This window comes from Protopterus annectens, chromosome 6.part0 (assembly GCF_019279795.1).
Source record: "Protopterus annectens isolate FY-2018-M chromosome 6.part0, PAN1.0, whole genome shotgun sequence".
Taxonomy (NCBI): Eukaryota; Metazoa; Chordata; order Ceratodontiformes; family Protopteridae; genus Protopterus; species Protopterus annectens.
The window spans coordinates 1,344,388,947-1,344,410,759 of NC_056737.1; the positions used below are offsets into that span (position 1 = coordinate 1,344,388,947).

Below are 21,813 nucleotides of genomic sequence, written 5' to 3' on the forward strand. Positions count from 1 at the left end.
AAGGAAAATCCTGCAAGCTCTATGGTTCATGGCCTCCTGCACCTGCATTCTACTCATTCAGTATGCCAGACTGGATATGAGGAAACGTCAGTGGTACGTAAAAAGCCTTTGGTGCCAACACTGTCAAGACCTGAAAACTATCATTCCAATGATACCTTGTCTAAGGAAAGATTTTCTTTGGTGGGCAGCAGCATGCAGCCACAACAAGGGACTTCCCTTCTCATAACCCCATGCCGTCCAGACCATCAACACAGACACATCAGACTATGCCTGGGGTGCACACCTGGACAGCAGGTGCATTCAGGGCCATTGGAGCCCAAATCAAATACATCTGCATATCAGCCAAAAAGAGATGCTAGCTGTTCAGCACGTCCTGACAGCTTTCAAACCCCTACTCTCCCCAGGGCCTCTACTGATCAAAACAGACACCACCACAGTGATGTGGTAAATAAACAAGCAGGGAGGGACTCACTCTTATCCCCTCTGCAGGCTCGCCATGACTCTTTGGCACACGGCCTCAGCTATGCAACTACACCTGCTAGCATAATTCCTGCCAGGCTCCCTAAACTCTCTGGCAGACAACCTCCTAGACCACAGAACCTTCACCATTGTGACCCAGAAGTGGGGCACCCCGAAGGTGGACTTTTTTGCCTCCCACTCCAATCATCAGCTCAGACAATTCTGCACCAGAGAACCTCACAGCAAGGCCTGGAAAGTGGATGCTGCATCCTTCCAGTGGGTAAACCTCTCAGTCTATGCATTTCTACCACTCATTTCAAGGGTGCTGTTCAAAATAAGAGAGGAAAAACCGAGGGCAATCCTGATTCCCCAGACTGGCCACACCAGCACTGGTACCCACTGCTGGGCAGCCTGTCAACCCTGCCACCATGGCACCTTCTTCAAATCCCAACACTCCTGACCCAGAGGAATGGAGAATTCATGCATCCCCAATTGCAGACCCTCAACCTTGCAGCCTGGCTTATCCCCTGACCTCTCCTCAAGTTACCAGCCTAAACAAACAAATACTAGATGTTATATGTGAGGCCAGATGCCCCAGCACTAGAAAATCCTATGTTGACAAGTGAAAAAGGTTTTGCACCTAGCTGCATGCTAAGGGAGCCGGAAAGGCACAGCCCTCCCTACCTCTCATCCTTGATTACATAACAGACCTACTGCACAGGGGTCTATCCTTCACTTCCATTAAAATTCATGCCTCTACCATCTCTGCTCATTACAGCACAGAGCCACCTCTTCTCACACCCTCTCATCAAACAGTTCCTAAGAGGGGCTAACAACTTAGGGCCACCCAGAAGAGCTCCTACCCCAGCTTGGGACCTTAACTTTGTGTTGGAAAAGCTCACCCTACCCCCCTTTGAACCTGCAGCTTCAGCAGAGTTAAAATTCCTCGCTTGGAAGACAGCCTTGCTCCTGGCCATTACTTCAGCTAGAAGAGTATGAGAGCTACAAGCACTCATGGCTGTAGAGCCCTTCATCATTTTCCATGCTGACAGGGTCTCCCTCAGGACATAACCCATCCTTCTTGCCTAAAAGGGTATCCAGTGCGACTCTCAGCCAATCCATTCATTTGCCCACTTTTTTCCCTAACCCACAAAACAACGGGGAAAGGATTCTGCACTCTCTAGATGTACACAGACAGCTCAGATTCTATCTGGATAGAACTAAATCTTTTAGAAAAACTGATCAATTGCTTGTTAGCTTTGCAGCAGGGGCAGAGGGCAAGGCCATTTCCAAACAAACAATCTCCAAATGGATAGCACACTGCATCCATTTCTGCTACAAACAGTACGTGAAACCGCCCCCAAAGGGGGTTAGGACATATTCCACCAGGGCAACCTCCACCTCTGCAGCTTTTCTCAGAGGAGTCTCCACCAGGGACATCTTGGAGACTGCAACATGGACATCTGTTTATACCTTCACCATGCATTACCACCTGCCTATCTTCTCCATATCCAGGGCAGGCTTTGCCACCGCAGTCTTGCAGGGCATCCTAGCCAGCCCCCAGTCTTCCTGACTGCCTCCACCTGTTTCCTCAGCTTTGGGAATCAACCCAAATGTGATGACTGCAACAGTGAAACATGAAGAACATAGTACAGTTGTGTACACTTGCCGTAAATGTAGATGTTCAAGTGTATTCACTGTTGTAGTCTTGGTTTCCCTCCCTCCACCTGCCTTATCTCTCTCTCTCTCTCTCTCTCTCTCTCTTCCTGTCTCATTACAGGGAATTTTTTGGTATTTACTTTCTACTGGTGGTGGTGTTCTACCATAACCTAGCTCCCTATTTAGGGGCGCCTGACAGGGCAAGAAAAACTGATGTAATGGCGTCGGCTGCCTGATTTTATACCACTGACGACCTGACGTCAGTCCTGGAGCGACAGCAACCGGCACAGAAATACTAAGCCTCTGGTATTGGGGCCGACTGAGGGTTACCCCTGGCAGGATAACCCAAATGTGATGACTGCAACAGTGAATACACTTAAACATCTACATTTATGGTAAGTGTACACAACTGTACTTTCTGCAGTTTGAATGTGTCCCAGAGTGTTGAGAAAGACAGTTCAGGCAGTGATTATGACAGATAAGGAGGCAGAGAGAAGAAGAGTGCAGAAGATTGAGAAAAAAAAAAGTTCCTTTGCATCTTGACAAGTTACAATTAAAAAAAAAAAAAAAAAAAAAAAAAGGTTCGGACAGACAAAACCAACTGAGTGAGCCTTCCGTTCAATAAAATTAAAAAAAAAAAATTTTTTTGTAGGAGTGGAAACGTTGTGCACCACAAATGTATACATACCAACACCACTGTTGCAGAAATGTGGGGAAAAGGACAAGACAGGAGAGAGAGAGAGAGCTGCTGATACCCCGCAGATAGAAGTGGCACAGCAGTGATTTTCTATGTAGATCAGCAGTTTGGGAGTACTAACTCTGCAAGTTTAATCTGAGTTAAAAATGTATCCATTTAGAACTCCTTGAGTAGTCAGGCAGGAATACATCTGAGGTGAGGCGAATGTTAAATTGTGAAACACAAAAGATGTGAATAATGTGCTCACAGAAACCATGTTCTTTCTTGCAGTGACTCAGAAGGTCGAAAACTATGTAAGAAAATGAAGGCTGATCCAAGCTCTAAGAAGAGTGGAATGGAATTACTGCATTACAAGTAAGCTGCATTGCAGGGAATACGTAGACAGCTGCTGTTACCTGCGCACCTGCCAAGAGGCCTTAGTACTTCTACTATTTGTTTATGCCACAAGCAGTTCTTTACTTTTCTGTGATGCTTCGTGTCTATAAGCTTAACACCAGTTTAAATGTCTGAATGTATGTCTTTCCAGCCTGGTTCCCACAGCAGCTTAAGTGAGCATGAAATGTCAGATTAATCTTTGATCTGCAGTAGCCGAACTGTTAAAAAAAAAAAATCAAATAAACTTTTTACACATTGACATCAAGGATGCATATTAGCCATTCACAATATATATATAGATAGTTTATTTTATGCACCAGATCATTGAAAAATCAAATCACAGACCTAACGCTTATGCCTTCTGCTCCATTTTTTTTATGCTTTTACTTGCTGTATTATTTGATAAGTTAGCAGGGTTACAATTTTTGCAATACGTGCTGTGTTTGTAAACCTGTAGATTAATGTGAAACTGCCTTAACCAGCAACATCTTTTTCCAGACCAGCCCTAATTTCATCCTCACTCTTCCCACCACCCCTCCAAACAATTGCAGCATTTGCATCAGCTGGAATCTTCAGCCAATGAGATGTGTGCCTCCATGTTTAGTACGCCAGTAAATAGGCTCACTGGCAGTCTACAATAAAATGCCTAATAGCAGGGTAGGGACTGAGAACAAGTGAGAGGCAAGGGGAGCCTCTCTAGGTGACTGTATTTGTTTAATATTAACTGAAAAAATGTGACTGGTAAAGACAGTGTTTTTGTGTGTATGTCTATGATTTTGATTGTACATTTAAGTCTTGTTTTTGGTGGTGGTGTCTTTGTTTAGGCCAAAATGCATGCAAAATGTACTTATTTTGTTGTTGTTCATCTTCATCTTTTTTATAGTGCTTATCAGCTAAATCACTGTACAAATACAAAAACAGATAACTGACAAAAGCAAATAAAATAATTTACATTATAAACATGGTTAAATAAGGTCAAAGCATGAAGTGTTATTGATCTGAGGAGCTAATTCAGCCCACAGACCAAGAAAAGAAGATTGCATTAAGAACTTAAAGGTTCATCAAAGTGAGTTACTTTTGATGGTCAGACTGACAGGCATATTTGAGTGGATCTTTTTTTCCCTCTCCAGCAACAAAAATATCCTTCCCTCCTCTGGTGAACAGTAACTTGACACACTTTGTGTGAATTAACAGTGTACAGGCAGTGTTATATTGTGTGGGCATGTACAGGTACTGCTACCACACTGGCTGTGAACAGAAAGGAGTCTCTTTAGATAATGGATGTATCTTTCGGCTTTTCCCGGTTAGGGGTCGCCACAGCGGAACTCCGGTCCGCTAATGATTGGCAGTAGATTTTTACGTACCGACTTGCCAGGCCTGACACACAACCTTCAACGAAGGTATGCCCATTCACGCATGTCTCCACACAGAAGACGCTTTAGCTGAGAATCGAACAGGACAACGTCTTACTGTGAGGTTACAATGCTACCGCAGCACCACCACCGCAGCTTCTCTACAAATGAAAAAAATGTGACTTGGTCTGTTGAGAGGGGGGCTGGAGTTCAAACTTTATCTGTACTTATTGTCTGCTTAAAATTTGAGATTAATCACAGGGATCAGCATAATTCCGTATCCATTGAAAAGTACCTGAAGGGCACAGGTGTCCATCTGTTCTGAGTATTTGCAAACATCTCTTGCAATGCATGCTCCTTTTCCTTGCCAGCCATTGATCCAGTGGTTTAAAAGTAGGAAATGCTCTCATCTTCACTTATCATGCTGAAAAGACTAGATGAAAACTGGTTAGGGAGGCTGCCAAGAGACCTACAGCAACACTGAAGGAGCTGCAAGAATTTCTGGCAGGTATTGATTGTGTACTACTTGTGACAACAATCTCCAGTGTTCTCCATATGTCTGGACTGTGGGGTAGGGTTGCAAGACGGAAGCCGTTTCTTATACAGAAAAAATTTGCAAAACCATACATCAAGTCTCTCAAAAGCATGTGGGAAAATGTGTTATGGTCTGATGAGACCAAGGTTGAACTTTTTGGCCACAATTCCAAAAGGTACGTGTGGAGCAAAAACAACACTTGACATCACCAAAAGAACACCATCCCCATGGTGAAGGATGGTGGTGGCAGTGTCATGCTTTGGGGTTGCTTTTCTTCAGGTGGAACTGGGGCTTTAGTAAAGGTGGAAGGAATTATCAACAGTTCCAAATACCAGTCACTTTTGGCCCAAAACCTTCAAGCGTCTGGTAGAAAGCTGAAGATGAAGAGGAATTTCACCTTTCAACACAACAATGACCCCAAGTATACATCCAAATCAACAAAAGAATGGATTCACCTGAAGAAAATTAGTTTTGAAATGGCCCAGCTAGAGCCCAGACCTAAATCCAATTGAAAATGTGAGGGTGACTTGAAGAGGGCTGTGCACAAGAGATGCCGTCACAATCTGACAGATTTGGAGCACTTTTGCAAGAAAGAGTGGGCAAATATTGCCAAGTCAAGATGTGCCATGCTGATAGACTCCTACCCAAGAAGACTGAATGTTGTAATTAAATCAAAAGGTGCTTCAACAAAGTATTAGTTTAAGGGTGTACACACTTATGCAACCAGCTTATTGTACGTTTTTTATTTTTTATATATCTCCCCTAACAGATTTTGTTTTTCAATTGAATTGTGCAAGTTATAGCTCACATTAAAGGTGGGAAAAGTTTTGAAATGATTTATTGTGCTCTCAAATTTTTTATATCACAAAAACCTGGCATTTTAACAGGGGTGTGCACTTATTATATCCACTGTATCTTCAAAAAGGATGTTTCCTGATAAAGCTCCACATTCTAAAGGTCAAAAGCCCTCATTCCCTGACAGGTCTGTCTCTATTTGACATTCATCCTTTCTGTCCCTCAGTCAGGTTCCTCTTTCCCTGTGGTTAATGCTGCCCTATCCCATCTGGCAGCAGATCACCATGGATTCCTGGGTTCTTTCTGTAATACAAAAGCGTTACTTTGTAGACTGAAAATTTCTTCCACCTTTTTCAGGAATTCATCAGCCTCCACATTGCCAACTTCCTCATTCTCCTCCATTTTCAGGGCATTTTAACTCTGGGAACAATTCAGTCAGTCCTTCCTTCCTAAAGATACACAGGTTTTTATTCCAGGGTGTTTCTGATTTTGAAGAAGGAGAGTTCTTGAAGGCCAACTCTGGATCTCCCCTTTCTCAACGTTTTTCTAAGTATTTTTCAAAAAGTTTTCTTTCCAGCCCCTTGTTTCCATTGCTGCTTCCTCAGGCCTACCTGGTCTTTCTGGACCAGGAGAATGATTATCTCCACATTCCTGTTCACCCTGTCTTCTGGAAATGTTTGATTCTCTGTTTCTTCCTCAGGTTATCGGTTCTCTGTCTTGGCTTTTGGGGGTCTCTGTACCTCCGAGAGTCTTTACTAAATGTTTGGCTCTGGTTATAACTTACAGTAGACTCTGTGGTATCCAGATTTGTCTCTATCTTAATGACCTTCTCTTTCAAGCTCCTTCCCTGCAGCAGCTTCTGAATCTCGACCTTGCCATGCTTCTGCTTTGAAGTGTAGGGTTCACCCTCAGTCTCAAAAAAGACCTGTTCTGACCCCCTTCACAGTATCAAGTTTTCCTGGGATTCAGGATTTGGATCCTGCTTTTGATGTCTTTTCTTCATCCTTCCAAGGTCAGCTTCTTGGTAGCTTTCTTCCAGTCTTCTCTTTTGTTGCAGTTTGTGTCTGCAAGTGAGTTTCTTTGGGCTCTGGGGTACATAAATTCCACCATTTCTATGGTTCCTTTCACCAGACTCCACATGAGAAAGTATCTGTGGTATCTAAAAACAATCTGGCTTCACCATTGTCATTCTCTGTAATTCCCCATTCCTCCCTTGCCTTCTCTCAAATAGGTGTTTCTGTGGTTGAGTCATCAGATTTCTCTGAATCCAGGCTTAACCTTTCAAGTTCCATCCCCCACTCAGGAGCTATATACCAGTGCTTCAGATCTTACAGCAACATCAGGGTCCAGGGAGTGTGGCCTCCCCAACAAATGGAGGACCAAGTAAAAAAAAAAATGAGGGTTCTGCTTTTGACTCTTCAAGCCATGCATTCCTCCTGAGTTCTTGGTCCTGTCTGGGTGTACACAGACAACACCACTGTCATGTGGTACATAAGCATGCATAGGGATACAAAGTCACTCCTTTGCAGACTAGTTATTAATTGGTAGTTTGTTGTTCACCACCATCTGGATCCCTCTACATTTAAGGTTTGGATATTTCCATTCCATTCCATTACATTACATTTTGATGTTGGTATTATTATATTATATGTTGCTATACTTTTTTACTTGACGTCTTAAAAGTGGGTGGCTAGGGTCAGTTAGGAAACATTCCTTGTGCATTCATTGACTGAAAAGGAATTGGATCTCACTAATTAGTGGGAGGAGCTGAGAAGCAGTTTTCTTTACCTACATTCCTCTTCAGCTGCAAGAGCTGAGTTTAAAATTGCTGTTTGACTGCATTGATTTTGAATTTTTTTCCCAGCCACCCGCCCAATTCTTGTTGTCCTTTTAAACTTTGTGCCTTCTTAGCTGCCCACCCCTACTGTAAATTAGAGTTTGCAAGCCCCTCCTAGTGCTGTTTCTACTGGACACTAATAGCTCAAACTAAGATATTCCCTCCCATTAGACTCTTAAAGCACGAGTTTCTGTTTCATATAATCCCATTTCAACTAGTGCACACTGCAGTATTCAGGGTGTTAATCTGAATTGTATATTTTTTCATGCATTTGCCCTATTTGAACCAAAAGTAAACTGTTTGCATTTTTAATGTAGTTTTGGACATTAGTCTTTTAGTGTCCCTCACAGTAGTGGAAGACTTGTGAGCAGTTGCTACAGGATCTGGGGCTCATTTATTACATTTTACAGTTTGTATTTTACTTGACCTTTGGTTCTTATTTTTTTAGTGTAACTCACAACAGTGAGAGCATTGTGAACTGCTGTAGGATCTGATCCCCATTTATTGCATTTCTACTGCATTTTTCTGTTCGCATTTTAGTCAGTCTGGGAGGCGTAGTATCACCCACAATACTGAGAGAATTGTGAATTGCTGCAGAATCTGAGCCCCATTTATTACATTTCTACAGCATTTTTTCTTGCCTTTTTCTTGGTCTGGGGACCTTAATCTCGTATTGTAGTAATGCGATAGTGAGACTATTTTGAATTGCTACAGGATCTGAGCCTCATTTATTACAGTCCTACTGAATTTTTTCAGTTTACATTTTACTTCATCTGGGAACTTTAGTCTTGTGGTATCACTCACCGTAGCGAGTGATTTGTGAGTTGCTGCAGAATCTGAGCTTGGATATATATATATATATATATATATATATATATATATATATATATATAGATATAGATATAGATATAGATATATATGGATCTAGGACGTTTGCTCGCGTGAGCAAACGTCTGAATCCATAATAACCTAACACAGTTTAATGAAAGCGCTTTTATCGAAAAAGAGCTTTCGTTAAAGCGTGTTACAAAAAATAAATAAATAAATAAAACTCTACATTTGCATTTTAGCAGGGGGGCTTTGCCCCCCCACCCCCCCCTACTTTAATATTCTCCCTCCGAGACCGCACTACAGTGGGGGAAAAGGGAAATTTCCCTTACCCGCACCATAGTACAGACTCGGCAACAAGCATACTTACGCAAAAGTACTTCTTTGGTGAAAAGCACTTTCACGTAAGTATGTCCGGCTGTTTGGGTTTCGGTCGTTTTCTCACTCGAGCAAACATCCTAGATCCATATATATATATATATATATATATATATATATATATATATATATATATATATGGGTTTCGGTCGTTTTCTCACTCGAGCAAACATCCTAGATCCATATATATATATATATATATATATATATATATGTGTGTGTGCACACTTTTACTGCATTTTTACTGTTTACTGGTTGGAATCCTCTGTCATCTCCTGTAACCTGCACTGAGCTGTGCATTAGTGGTTTGCAGTGTCCTGTATAGAAGCAGGCACCTAGAGTTTATAATTTTCCATATAAAGCTTCCTGTGCTGTTAAGTATCTGAGTGTAGAGCAGCTGACTTGCTTACAGAGCAGCATTACCCCAAGAGTGTTGTTTTAGGTCAATCCTAGACCTCTCCCCCACCCCAACAATTTCAAACCTTTTGTATACCACCCCCACAAAGATCCCCAAAAAAGAGGATCCACAGCCATAAATATGCATTTTTCTACTGTCTTTGTATTCAGCTTGGTGGAAGTGGATATCCTTAGACAATGTACCAGTTGTCTCAAGTTTATTGACAACCACTTTATTCTTATGCAGACTGACACTGTGTGCAAAAGATGTGATTACACTATATGTGTGGAGGCAAAGCTCTTGCATACAGACACTGATATCTCTCACACACACACACTATACTTTCTATGGATAAGACACATAAACTGATATATATGCTGAGGATCTTTAATGCAATCTACCCAAACCTCAGTGGCCTCTCATACTCTACCTTCAGCAACCTCCCAAACACTTTAAAAAGAAAGTGCTCTTCTGGACACACACAACCACATATCTCAATATCTCAGCCTCTAATTCTTTAAGATAAACTGCCACACCACCCAGTAGGTTGGTCATTGGAGAGACTGTATTGTGCGAGACACTGATGCCCCCCTTATCCAAGCAAAAACGCAGCGTTGGTTGCCTATCGCAGCAAGGATCTTCCAGATCACACATGCACTCGGGGCATTGAACCTGTCATATTCCATGTGGGGGTTAATGACTTTAGATGTACTTCTCCTGATTATATGAAGAGAGACATGATAGAGCTTTCAGACTGTGTCCCAGGCATTCTACCTTCCCCAAGAATGATACCATAATGTAAACAGAAGATAATTGACTTTAACAATTTGTTTTGTTACTGGTGTCTTGATATTTGTCAGCTTGGGAGGACATGATCGACAGATCACACTACTTTGCCAGGGATGGACTGCGCCTGTCCCCACTAGGCTTTCGGATATTGGTCAAAACATTATCCATCCCTGTAATGCCATTTTAGGCAATGCTAATCTAATAAACCTTTCAACATAGTTAATTCTGTGCAAGATAAACCAAAGGAGTTACTGTTGGATGCTAAGAGTCTCAAGAAGAAGTGCCTCAGCCTGAAGATTGTTGATATCTGTGTAGTTACTGAGACATGATTCATAGTCGCAGATGGTACCATGATTGTAGTAAAAAGGCTAACATGCCTTCCACACATTTGGACCAGCTGCCACACAAGAAGAGACAAGAGGCGGACATGTATCAGCCTACATAAAATGTCAAGATTGGTCAAACAAAATGACATGCCTTAGCTACCATATCCAACTAACCTTGGGTAAATTCCAAAACCATATCCTTTAGATATAGATCCCTGTCTATGACCCAGGATATTGATGCCATATACTTGAATGTAGTGGAATCAGGTAGATTCCAGCCCAACACCATATTCATGTGTGATTTTAACTATCCCACCATAAACTGGGATTCATACACAACAGTAACATCCATGCTGAAAGATTCCTGGATTTTGTTAATGCAAGCCAAGCACGCTGGAAGAGCTAGTCTTTACACCTACTAAGGGTGCAAATATCTCAGGACTGGTACTTACAAATATGAAGAGACATTGTAAGCCCCCCCCCCCCCTTCTAATGTCCTTACTCGTCAGATCAGATCACAGAGAGGTCGACCTTGAAATAAATATAAAGGCTGAACTCCTAGAAAACCCTAAAACATTTAAGAATTTTTCCAAGGTTAATTATCTCCTATTAAGCAATGGCATAGCTAAATTCCAAGCCCCACCAAACCTGGAGAACATAGTGGCCTATGAGAAGGTGTTTATGGAAACCATGTATAAGCATGTAAATAACTGCATAGAAACAGCTGTACGAAACTGAAATAAACTTAGGACGAACTCTAAAAACAAGCCCTCTTGATGGACACCCAGTATAAATAGGTTGTACAACAAAAGAAAGCCAGTCCAATTTTTTGGACAAGATTTTCTCTGTTCAAAAGACAAAAAACTCCCTCAGTTTCCACAAGCAACTCAAGGGACTAATAAAGTCCACCAAAGCCTACTTTGAGGTAAAAAAATAGCCTCCCAAGCTAAGGATAACCAAAATGCATTTTTCAGTTCTGTATCCAACCTTAAAGGAACACCCAACAGTGCTCCAAAAAGAGAGACTCCAAATGGAAAGGCAAAGCAGTTTTATTAACAGTTGTGTGAACAATAAATAAAAGCTTAAGCGCTTTCTCCCGGAACAGTCCCAGGCTTCTTCAGAACAATTCTGCATTACAAAGTGCACTTATTTAAAAGTAACCAGAAATCAGAACTTGCCAATCACTGAATAACACATATTGTAAAACCCCTCCCAACCCAGCACTACAGTGTTAACCCTTTAATGCTCAGGGCAAACAGAATAAAATGAACACAGTGTATTAAATGCAGTGATTAAAATATGTCCTTGAACAGTAGTATATTAATAAAACCTTTCACAATTTAGCAGCCCTTAGTCTAAGGACACTGTTAAAACTGATATAATCATTCAATCCCTGGGATTTGCCTGCATCCAATTTAGTCTGCCAAAATACCTTCCGCTGTTCTAATCTGGCTTCCCAACAGCGTGCTGAACTAGTAGTAAATGGAATTGCATATACTGAACTGGGAGATGCAGCAAATGTACTGCCTGATAAATTTAACTCCAGTTTTTTTCCTCCAGTCACCCCTCCCCCCGGGGAAATACGCTCTACCATTTCTCCCCAACTGTCACTAAAGAACAGGTCTTCACTGCTTTCTCCAGAGCTGAAGACACTGCATCAGTGGGTCCTGATAATATCCCAGAATGCCTCCTAAATAACTTGAAACATGACCTGTCATGCCCATTAGAATCTCTGTTCAACCACAGCCTCCAGACAGACTTCATCCCTTGGAAATAGAAGACTGCAACAATCATCCCTCTACACAAAGGTGGACCATCAAAAGACACAGGAAACTATGGGACCCATAAGTTTGACTAGTCTTAGATACAAGGCCATGGAAAGAATTATTGTGGACTTGATAAAAATATAGGAAATCTTTAAACACAGGACCCATCCCAGTTTGGTTTTGTTGAGAGCAGGTCATGCCTACTAAGCTTGGTAGACTTTGAAAAGTCACTAGAGTCATTGATGAGGGCAAAACAGTACATACTGCCTACTGTGACATGACAAACGCATTTGACAAAATATTTCACTCTGATATTATAGACGGACTGACAAATTTAAGCATAAATCCCTATGTCACCTGATGAATAGTCAAATGACTCACACACAGGACACATGAAATTAGGGTGAGGAATCCAGCTTCACCAAGAGGCCTAGTACTAGTGGTATCCCACAAAGCTTGGTACTGGGACCGCCTCTGTTTAGAAAATACTTCTGTGAAGTGAAGGTAAATGTAGATGGTTTTTGGCTGACCAAATTTGCTAACAAATGCAAGTTGGGTGCAGTCATTGAATCCCTCAAAGATGTAGATGTCCTCCAGGAGGGTCTGATGCAGACAAGTAAATGGTGCCAGAACCACTGTTTATAACTCAATGCAAAAAAAAAAAAAAAATTCAAACTTCTACTCTCTGGGAAGATGACTACCCCTGCAAATTGCAACATTGATAACACTCCCTTAAGAGTAACCTGGGTAGTAAGGGACTTGGGAACTCAGGTTGACATAACCTGAACTTTAATCACCATATGTCCATGGTGGTTTGAAAATCCTTCTATGTGGTGCAACTTATAAGCAAGGGCATGGCATCCAGATCTAAGGAGATCATAGTCCTGCTATACTCTGTCCATATTATGCCAATAATTGAGTACAATGCACCCTTCGGCATATACCTGACTAGGCATTTGTAACAGCTGGAGTGGCCACAGAGGTTCCTCACTAAAAGAATAATATGTCTTTTGCAGACTGCCTTAAAACCCTAGCCCTTTACTCTGTCTCCTACAGACTACTGAGGGGTGGTCTATGCCTAACCTATAAGGCATTCTCCAATCCAGCCTTGAAGGATCTGCTACACATTCACAAAACAAACAGCACTATAATTATCCGATCTAAGGATGTAAACCTCATCTGTGACATAAACAAAATGTGTTGGAGGGGCAGTTATGTGTGTCAGAGATTACTCCTTCCCTGGAACAGACTCCCCATTCATGGGAAGCAGAGCTTCTTCCTTAAGCCTATAAAAATGCAGTTTGGACCAATGGATGAGAAATTGCAAATTCACCCCAGCTTGTCACCTGTGGCTGTTATGGATAGGGGCAATTTGTAGATGCCATAAGACATAGTCATATACCAAAACCATTCTAGCCTGTAGGCACTGATAACTGGGAAAATTAGAGCATGAATGGCTAGGTTTAAAAAGGGTATAGGGCCTTTAGCCTAGTAACCTTCTATGATCCTGTGATCATTCAGGTGGTTTACATTTCCTGAGAGCACAGTCTATTGGCAGACAGCGTGAGCAGGTCCAGGGCAGATCCTTGCAAATTGATGCTTAACAAAGAGGTCTTCTTGGACATTACCTGTCAGTGGAGTACTCCTCAAGCAGATCTGTTACCTCCCCTATGAATAAGCAACTTCCTATGTTCTGTTCCAGAGTGTCAAGTCCTCTGGCTTGGAATATGGATGTCATGTGTTATCTTGGAAAGGTATGTTCCTGTATGCATATGCCCCCCTCTTCCTGTAGTGCCTAAGGGCTTATACAACATCATGTGGGACAGACCCAAAATATTGTTGTTGATTCCCTTTTTAGGCCCAAACAGCATTAGTTCCCCCTTTTGTTCCACCTAGCTTCGGGTTTTGCCAGAGGCTAGAAAATCTACTACTAAGTTGAAGACATTTTCTATTTGGTGTCACAGACATGAACAGGACCATCTTTTAGTGATAATTCCTATTTTTCTTTCTTATCTGTGTGAATTGCTCAATTCTGGGTTGGCATATTAATCTGTTAAAGCTCATTTGTCGACAGCTTTTGCTCGTCTGCCTTTGGATCTGCCACTTTTTTCTAGATTTTAAGTTAAACAATTTTTGAAAGGTGTTCTTTGTATTAAGCCCCTAAGAAGGTGCAGTCCTCCTTTTTTGGGACCTTAATTTTGTTATGGAAAAGTTGAAAGCATCTTTTTGAACCTGCACCTTCTACTTTACAATTTTGTACTTGGAAGATTGTTTTTATTTTATTTTTTGTGGCTATTACTTATGCCAAGAGAGTCCCTGAATTCCAGGCCCTCATGGCAGTTTCCGCTTTTTTTTACTTTTTCGCAGAGATAGTTTCTCTTTGCACCAGTCCTTCTTTTATGCCCAAGACAGTCTGTAACTTGTCCTTAAATCAGTCCATTCACCTTCCTTCTTTTTTCCCTTCACCTGAGAATTCTAGTGAAAGGATTCTGCATATTTTAGATTTGCATAGACACCTCCGATGTTATCAGAGTAATACTAAAGATAGGAAATCTAAGCAACTGTGTTTCTTTTCATCCCCAAAAAAAATGGATTTAGCTGTTTCTAAGCAAACCCATGTCCTCTTGGATTTCTAAGGCCATTTCTTTTTGTTGTTCTTTTCAACTACCCTACCATTAACTGGGAAAACTACTCAGGTACTAACACCTTTTCCCAACGGTTCTTGGAATTCATAAATTCCAATAACCTGGATCAACTAATCCATTGTCCCACGGGGGGCTCCAATATCCTAGACCTGGTCATTACCAATATGGGTGATAGATACTCCACACCAGTGGTCACCCCATTGGTCAGGTCTGACCATAAGCTAATCACCCTTGACATCCACATCCCACCCCAGTAAGGAAACTCTGTAAAAAACTTCACCAAAGCCAACTTCATGCTACTCAAGTTAGAAGTGACAAACTTCATGACACCCACGGGAGCTGAAAGTTCGACTGCTGAATCCTACACTAAGGCATTGTACAAGCACATCCACTCATGCATGAATCGTACCATCCCAAATAGAACCAAGGCGCTCTCCTCAAAAAAAAAAAGGAAGCCAATCTGGTGGTCCCCTGCCATAAACAAACTATACAACAGAAGGAAAAAATTGTTGCAGAAAAGAGGAAAATCCCAGGATGCAAAAAACTCCCTTACCAGCCTCAGTAAGAAGCTGAGATCCCTCATAACATCCTCCAAAGCAAGTTATGAAAATAAAATTGCTAAAGATTCCAAAGACAGTCGCAAGGCATTCTATAGTTATGTCAAGAATCTAAATGGCAATGCTCAGATCTGCTCTGAGCTACAACAGAATGGCATTAAATATACTGCTCCCAAGGATATTGCCAATATCCTGGCAGTTCGATTTATTGCCAACTTCACCCCCCTCTCACCCCCTAAAGGGCCTATCTCAATACCAAAAGATTGCCAAATTCCGGTAATCACGGCCACACAGGTAGAAACCGCACTCTACAGCATCCATGGGACCAGATGACATCCCGGGCTGTGTACTACATGAACTACAAAATGAACTGGCACCTCACCTAAGTGTCATGTTTCATCATAGCCTCACCTCAGGCTTCATGCCCACTGAGTGGCACACAGCTACAGTTATTCCACCCCACAAAGGGGGATCTACCTTGGATCCCAGGAACTACCGCCCCATCAGTCTGACGAGCCTGATCTGCAAGGGCATGGAACGCATTATCATGGAACTTCTAAACAAAGACATTGGCAACCTTCAAACACTGGACCCCACCCAGTTTGGGTTCGTGAAGGGCCGATCTTGTCTCCTGAACCTGATAGACTTCTTTGAATCGGTCTCCAGAGCTGTGGACGAGGGTAAGGAGGTCCACACAGCCTATCTAGACCTCACCAAGGCCTTTGACACCATCCCCCACTCTTGAATCATAGATAAACTTACTAAGCTGGGCATAAATCCCTACATCACTCGATGGGTTGCCAACTGGCTTACTGACAGAACCCAGACTGTAAAAGTAGCCGACTCCAAATCCAACTCCAGACAGGTGACAAGTGGAGTACCTCAGGGTACAGTCCTGGGACCGCTCTTGTTTAGCATCTACTTCTCTGAAGTACAGGCCAACACTAAGGGACTCTGGATAACAAAGTTTGCAGATTACTGCAAACTGGGGCCATTATTGAATCCCCAAATGATGTGGATATTCTACAAAAGGGCCTTACAGAAACAGATGCTTGGTGCCAGAGCCATGGGCTTTAGCTTAATGCTAAGAAATGTATAGTTATCCCCTATGGGAAAAAACATGTACCCATTAATTACCACATAGGTGGCAGTACACTAAACATCGAAAGTGTGATGAGAGACTTAGAGACACAGCTGGACAATGGTCTCACCTTTGATAACCACATCACCACAACAGTCAGAAAAGCCTATGTGGCACACCTCATCACTAAGGACTTTTCATTCAGAAAAAAGGAGGTCATTGTCCCACTGTACTCATCCCTCATTAGACCCATTATAGAGTACAATGCCCCGTTTGGTATGTACCTCACAAGACATCTGCAGCAGCTGAAGAGGCCACAGAAATACCTCACTGAAAGGATCACAAGCCTAAAGCAGATGCCCTATGCTGACCGTCTAAAAAAAAAAAAACTCCAGCTATACTCTGTGGCATATTGTTTACTCAGAGGTGATCTCTGCTTAACATACAAGGCCATGTCAAACCCTGAGCTGTTGGACATGCTCCACTTAAAGAAATCCCAATCCCTCAGAGCCACACACTCCAGGGATCTAAACCTTGTCATCACAATGAACAAAACATGCTGGGGGGATGGTTCCTGACCCAGAGACTCCCCATACTCTGGAATAGAGTGCCTCCTTGGCCCTCTTCAGAAGGAACCTTGACAATTGGATGGGAGATGAGAAATTCACTTCGGGGAGCATGTCAGTCGCCCTGCTAGACAGGGGTCCAGGGAAGTAAATATTGTGGGAAGAAATATCCAGGGAATTGTTTTGGCTAGGCTTGTATAGGCCCTAGAGCCAGTAGCCTAGTATCAACCTATGAACTTATGGTAAGCAGCTTTCTTCAATTTGTACTCATTCTACTAGTGTGGTAGCCTCTTCTGGTGCTTTTTTTTTCAGGGTCTTGGTACTATATTCATTTTGGAAGCTGCTGCTTGTTCTTTGTACTAAACACTGCAAGTTGGATGAAGTGTCTAGGGGTAGAGCTGGATTTGAAAGGGCCATCCTTCATGTTTTTTGTAGAGGGCTCTTCAGTTTCCTTCTCCCATCCTTTACACTAACTTTCGTACTCTCTCTTTTGTAAGGACTACTGCAACAGTAATAAGGAAGGACATAATGCAGTTGTGTAAGAACTTGCTCTTATTTTTCATTGTTGCAATATTCTGTCCCTACCTTCTTCTCCCCCCTTCTTGGTTTCTGTTTTTTACTGTCTGGCCAATGGGCCCTTCTTTCTCCCCTTTTTGGATGCACAGTTCTCTTGTCTGTTCCTCTTGGGTTGCTCTGATTCTCCTGAGGCAATTCAGACCCGAGGATTAGGCACGCATACTTGACATATGTACCTTATTTCCTGGACATAAGACATACATCTGATATATGGTACTTGGAAGGTTCTAAGAGTTTGTTATGTTGGCTGCACGTATGGCTGTCTGCAGTATATCACTTTCATAAGGAATACTACAACACTGAAAAGAAGGACATCTGCTGTTATGATAAATTCTTGCACAACTGTACTTGGACCTCCTGGTCATTGGTAAACCCAAGCTTCTAGAGATGATCTCATTTTTCCAGATGTGCAAAGCTACTTTGGAGTAGGCATCCTTAAGAACGGACTCCTAGTAATGTGCTACCAGAAGTTATAAAAGATTTTGAGTCTGAAGCCTTGTAAGTACCTTTACAAAAATAGATTGTTGATTTAGTGGTTGTTTTGTTAGAAGCAGCTAGGTAATCCAAGCTTGGCACTAGGTCTAAACATTGCCACAAACAATGAGGGAAGCAGGGTTGTAGACTAATTTGGAAAGAGAATGTATACCTATATTGCCCTACTGTTTCAGACTATTTATTTTACATTTGTTGACCGGGATAGTCTGACTAGATACATGCCCATTTTCAGCAGAGGCCCGGGGAGAAAAACTCCAAGGTAAGCAGTTAAGATTACAGCTACAATATTTACAGTGGTTACATACTTAATCACTTCTACAAATTCCAAGGTTAGAGATAATCCCAAGTGTAAGTCAGGATTAAGTAACACAAGTAAGCTAAATTACAGTTTTTAACTCATTGTAGAGGAGAGTTAGTCAGGTTTGATATATTGACATAGCCAGTTTAGTGTCAAATATTGTTTGAGTCTTGTCTTAAATTGACTCAGGGTGGTAAGTAAAGTAATATCAGCTGGGAGAGAGTTCCAGGATCTACCTACAGTGTTGGCAGAGAGAGAGTCACCAGCTGAGTTAATAGTTTTGATAGTCTGAACTAGCAGTCTGTTAGAAGATTGAAGAGGTCTAGGATTGTTATAGGAAGTGATAATATTTTTAAGTGCAGGAGTATTGTCTGGATTGTAATGGATTTTATGGGCCGTAATTAGTTGGTTGTACTGGATCAAGCTAGGTAGTTCTAGCCACCCAAGCTGGTTTAGATTGATACAGTGATGTCTTTTAAGGCAGTCCAGTGGCAAATCTGGCAATGTGGTTGTAGCAGATAGAATTTGTTAAAGACAGACTTGTTTAAATTAGAGAGTAAAGGGGATGCGTACAGAAAAGTTGAAAGTAGGTGAGAGCAAGCTATGGCAAATCTAGCAGGAGGGGTTAAGAAGGCTTTTATCCTGTAAAGTGACCCTAGTTTTTTATTGATGATTTTAATGGATTGATTAACATGCAGGTCAAATTTAAGATTTTTATCTATGATAACACCTAGTAGTTTTGTAGATGAGTCTGGGGAGATTATTGTGCCATTATTGAATTTTATGGTAAAGGTGAATGCAGTAGACCTATGTGTTGGTGAGAAAAGCAACATTTTTATTTTTTTGGATTTAGGATCAGACGATGACTAGAAAGCCAGTTTTCTTTTGTGTTGAAGGTGGTCTGGGTAGCTGACCATAGTTCTGTTGGAGATGTGCCCGAGCATATCAGGGTGGAGTCGTCCGTGTATTGGATACAGCTGACTTTTGGGATAACAGTGTAAAGGTCATTAATGAAGATGGAGAACAGAAGGGGCCCTAGTATAGAACCCTGGGATACACCAAGGGAGTTGGGTAGGAGGTCAGAGAGTTTGTTTTACCAAAGGACAGCCTGCTGTCTGCCACTCAGATAAGATTGGAACCATTGAAGGGCTTTAGTATCTAGATAGAATGTTTTTGGGGTGTGGATTAGAAGTTGGTGATCAGCCATATCAAATGCATTGGAGAGATCCAAGAAGAGGGCAGAGGATATGTTATTGTTGCGATTATAGTTTATGGTGTTGGAGAAGGCTAGGAGGGCTGAAGTAGTGCTTTGGTGAGGTTGGAAGCTGTGCTTGAAGTCTGCCATAAGGTTATTCTGAATTAGATGGTGCAGCAGCTGTCTGTGTATACATTTTTCCATAGTCTTTGCAAGTGGAGATAATATAGCTATTGGCCTATAATTGGATAGTTCAGTAGAGCTACCTTCTTTGTGAAGTGGGATTACATAGGATATTTTCCAGATGGTGGGGATTTTGACTTCTGCTATTTTTCGATTGATTAGTATCAAGATGGGGTAAGCAATGGCATCAGCTGCTTTTTGTAGATACTCGGCAGGGAGTTGATCAACAGAGAGTGCAGTTGGTTTTAATTTTCTGATCAAGGGACGGATAAGTGAAGTGGCAACTGGTTGGAATCTGGATGAGAGTTGTTTACTAGGGGGTGGTACCCTCAGGGCCAGGGGAGCTGAGAGGTAGTTGGCTAGCTAGGGCTTGAATTGTCTTGGTAAATAATCTGTTAAAACTGTTTCAGACTTCCTCAGGAGGTTTATCAATGGTGGCTGCAGGAATTGGGGTGGAAGTTTTTCCAGGATGTAATAGTTTATTTAAACCTGCCCAGAACTTCTGAGGGTTATTTTGATTTATTTGCTGTAGATTGTAGTAGTATTTTTTTTGTCTTGTAAAATGGATTTTTTAGTCTCATTCCTTGATTGCCTATATTTAATGTGATCTTGGTGTCTTTAGTAGTACACCATAATACCCATGCCTTGTTTCTAAGGGAGATTTTTAGTTTGGACTCTTTGGAAAGCCATGGTGCAGTTTTTGCCTTTGTTCTTATTGAGCGAACAAGTGCATGAGAATCAATGATATCAAGGAATTTGTTGTTAAAGTAAACAACTGCATCCTCTAAGGAGAGGTGTTTTAGAATAGACCAGTTACATGAGTTTAGCTCTTGTTGGAATTTGGCGGGGTTAATGTAAGGGTCACTAAAGTACTTTTTATTTCTTACCATTCTGAGTAAGGGTCACTATTGTTTCCCAGAGACATGTCGCGTACCAAAGATGTAGATTTTGCAGATTAACCCAGACTGACTAAATGTACAAACACACAGTTAAATGTGGTCATGGTACAATGACAGGCTGCAGCAGAGTAGTATCTATTGGGACCCAAGTATGAAAGCTTGGCCGTGACAGAGTACAGCCAGTGTCATTTAATGGGAAAGGTACAACTTCTTGATGCACCTCTAGATAACAGTTTGCTCTTTGACCCTTCCTTGCAGGATATATTTAAAAAGATGGAGGACGAAGAAATGACCATGGTATCAATGAAGGAAATGTTTCATCCACCTGCTGGGAGACTGCCTGACAAGAGTGGACCAGTTCCAAGCATATGAGGAAAAAGCAACATTTTTGAAGTGGCAGGGGCAGATGTAGTTAGCAAGCTGGGAAAGGAAGCATGTCCCTTCTGCCCTGATGAATTTTCAAGACAGTATCGACTGTGTTGCTTTCATCCCCCTTTCTCACCATGGGAGGGGGGTGCAAAATATCCATTTCAAGCGAGCTGGTATAGGCCAACTGTTGACAGATAGGTGAGAGATTTTGTTTTTGAAGGAATTTAGAGCATTTTTTTTCCTCCTAATCATTTTGCCTCGCCTCTGCTACTTGCTGATCATCAGCCAACTCCCAACCAGCTGGTCCATTTGTTTCTCCTTCACTTCAGGATGAAGATTGGCTAGGAGAGACCATCATTTTGGTCCATGGACCACACTTCCTGTTCACCTCTTCTGTTTCATACTGTCTCATGTCACATATTGGAGTGCATTGCATCTAAGATGTTTCTACAGCCTCGGGCAATGATCAGGACTTTTCCAGTTAGGAAATTTTAACATTTGGGAGGGTGGGAGTATTTGTAATCCCTTTCATAAACATAGTTGTGGATGTGATTTTTGTGGTAGGGTTGCTTGACTGTATGAGCTAGACTTGATTAGGGTGCACCATTCCATCATTGTTGGAGCCACATTTCTTTATAATTTTTTGTAGTGTGAGAGAAGGCACCTTTGGCTTTTTTTTTGTAAACCAGGGCAGGATCTGTAGCCTCAGTACCATTTCTACTTTATTTTTTTAAGTTAATCATCTAAGGACATTCT

At 41.8% G+C, this 21,813-nt stretch overlaps 1 protein-coding gene across 2 annotated transcripts in view; it reads left to right on the top strand.

Annotated features, from left to right (window-relative positions):
• The window catches only part of PDIA5 (protein disulfide isomerase family A member 5), a 2,083,676-nt gene that overhangs the window by 725,972 nt on the left and 1,335,891 nt on the right, over positions 1–21,813 (top strand). For both annotated transcript variants that reach the window (XM_044074910.1, XM_044074911.1), the window contains one exon: positions 3,086–3,169. In XM_044074910.1, coding sequence (XP_043930845.1) covers positions 3,086–3,169 — 84 coding nt within the window. The remainder of the gene's footprint in view (positions 1–3,085; positions 3,170–21,813) is intronic.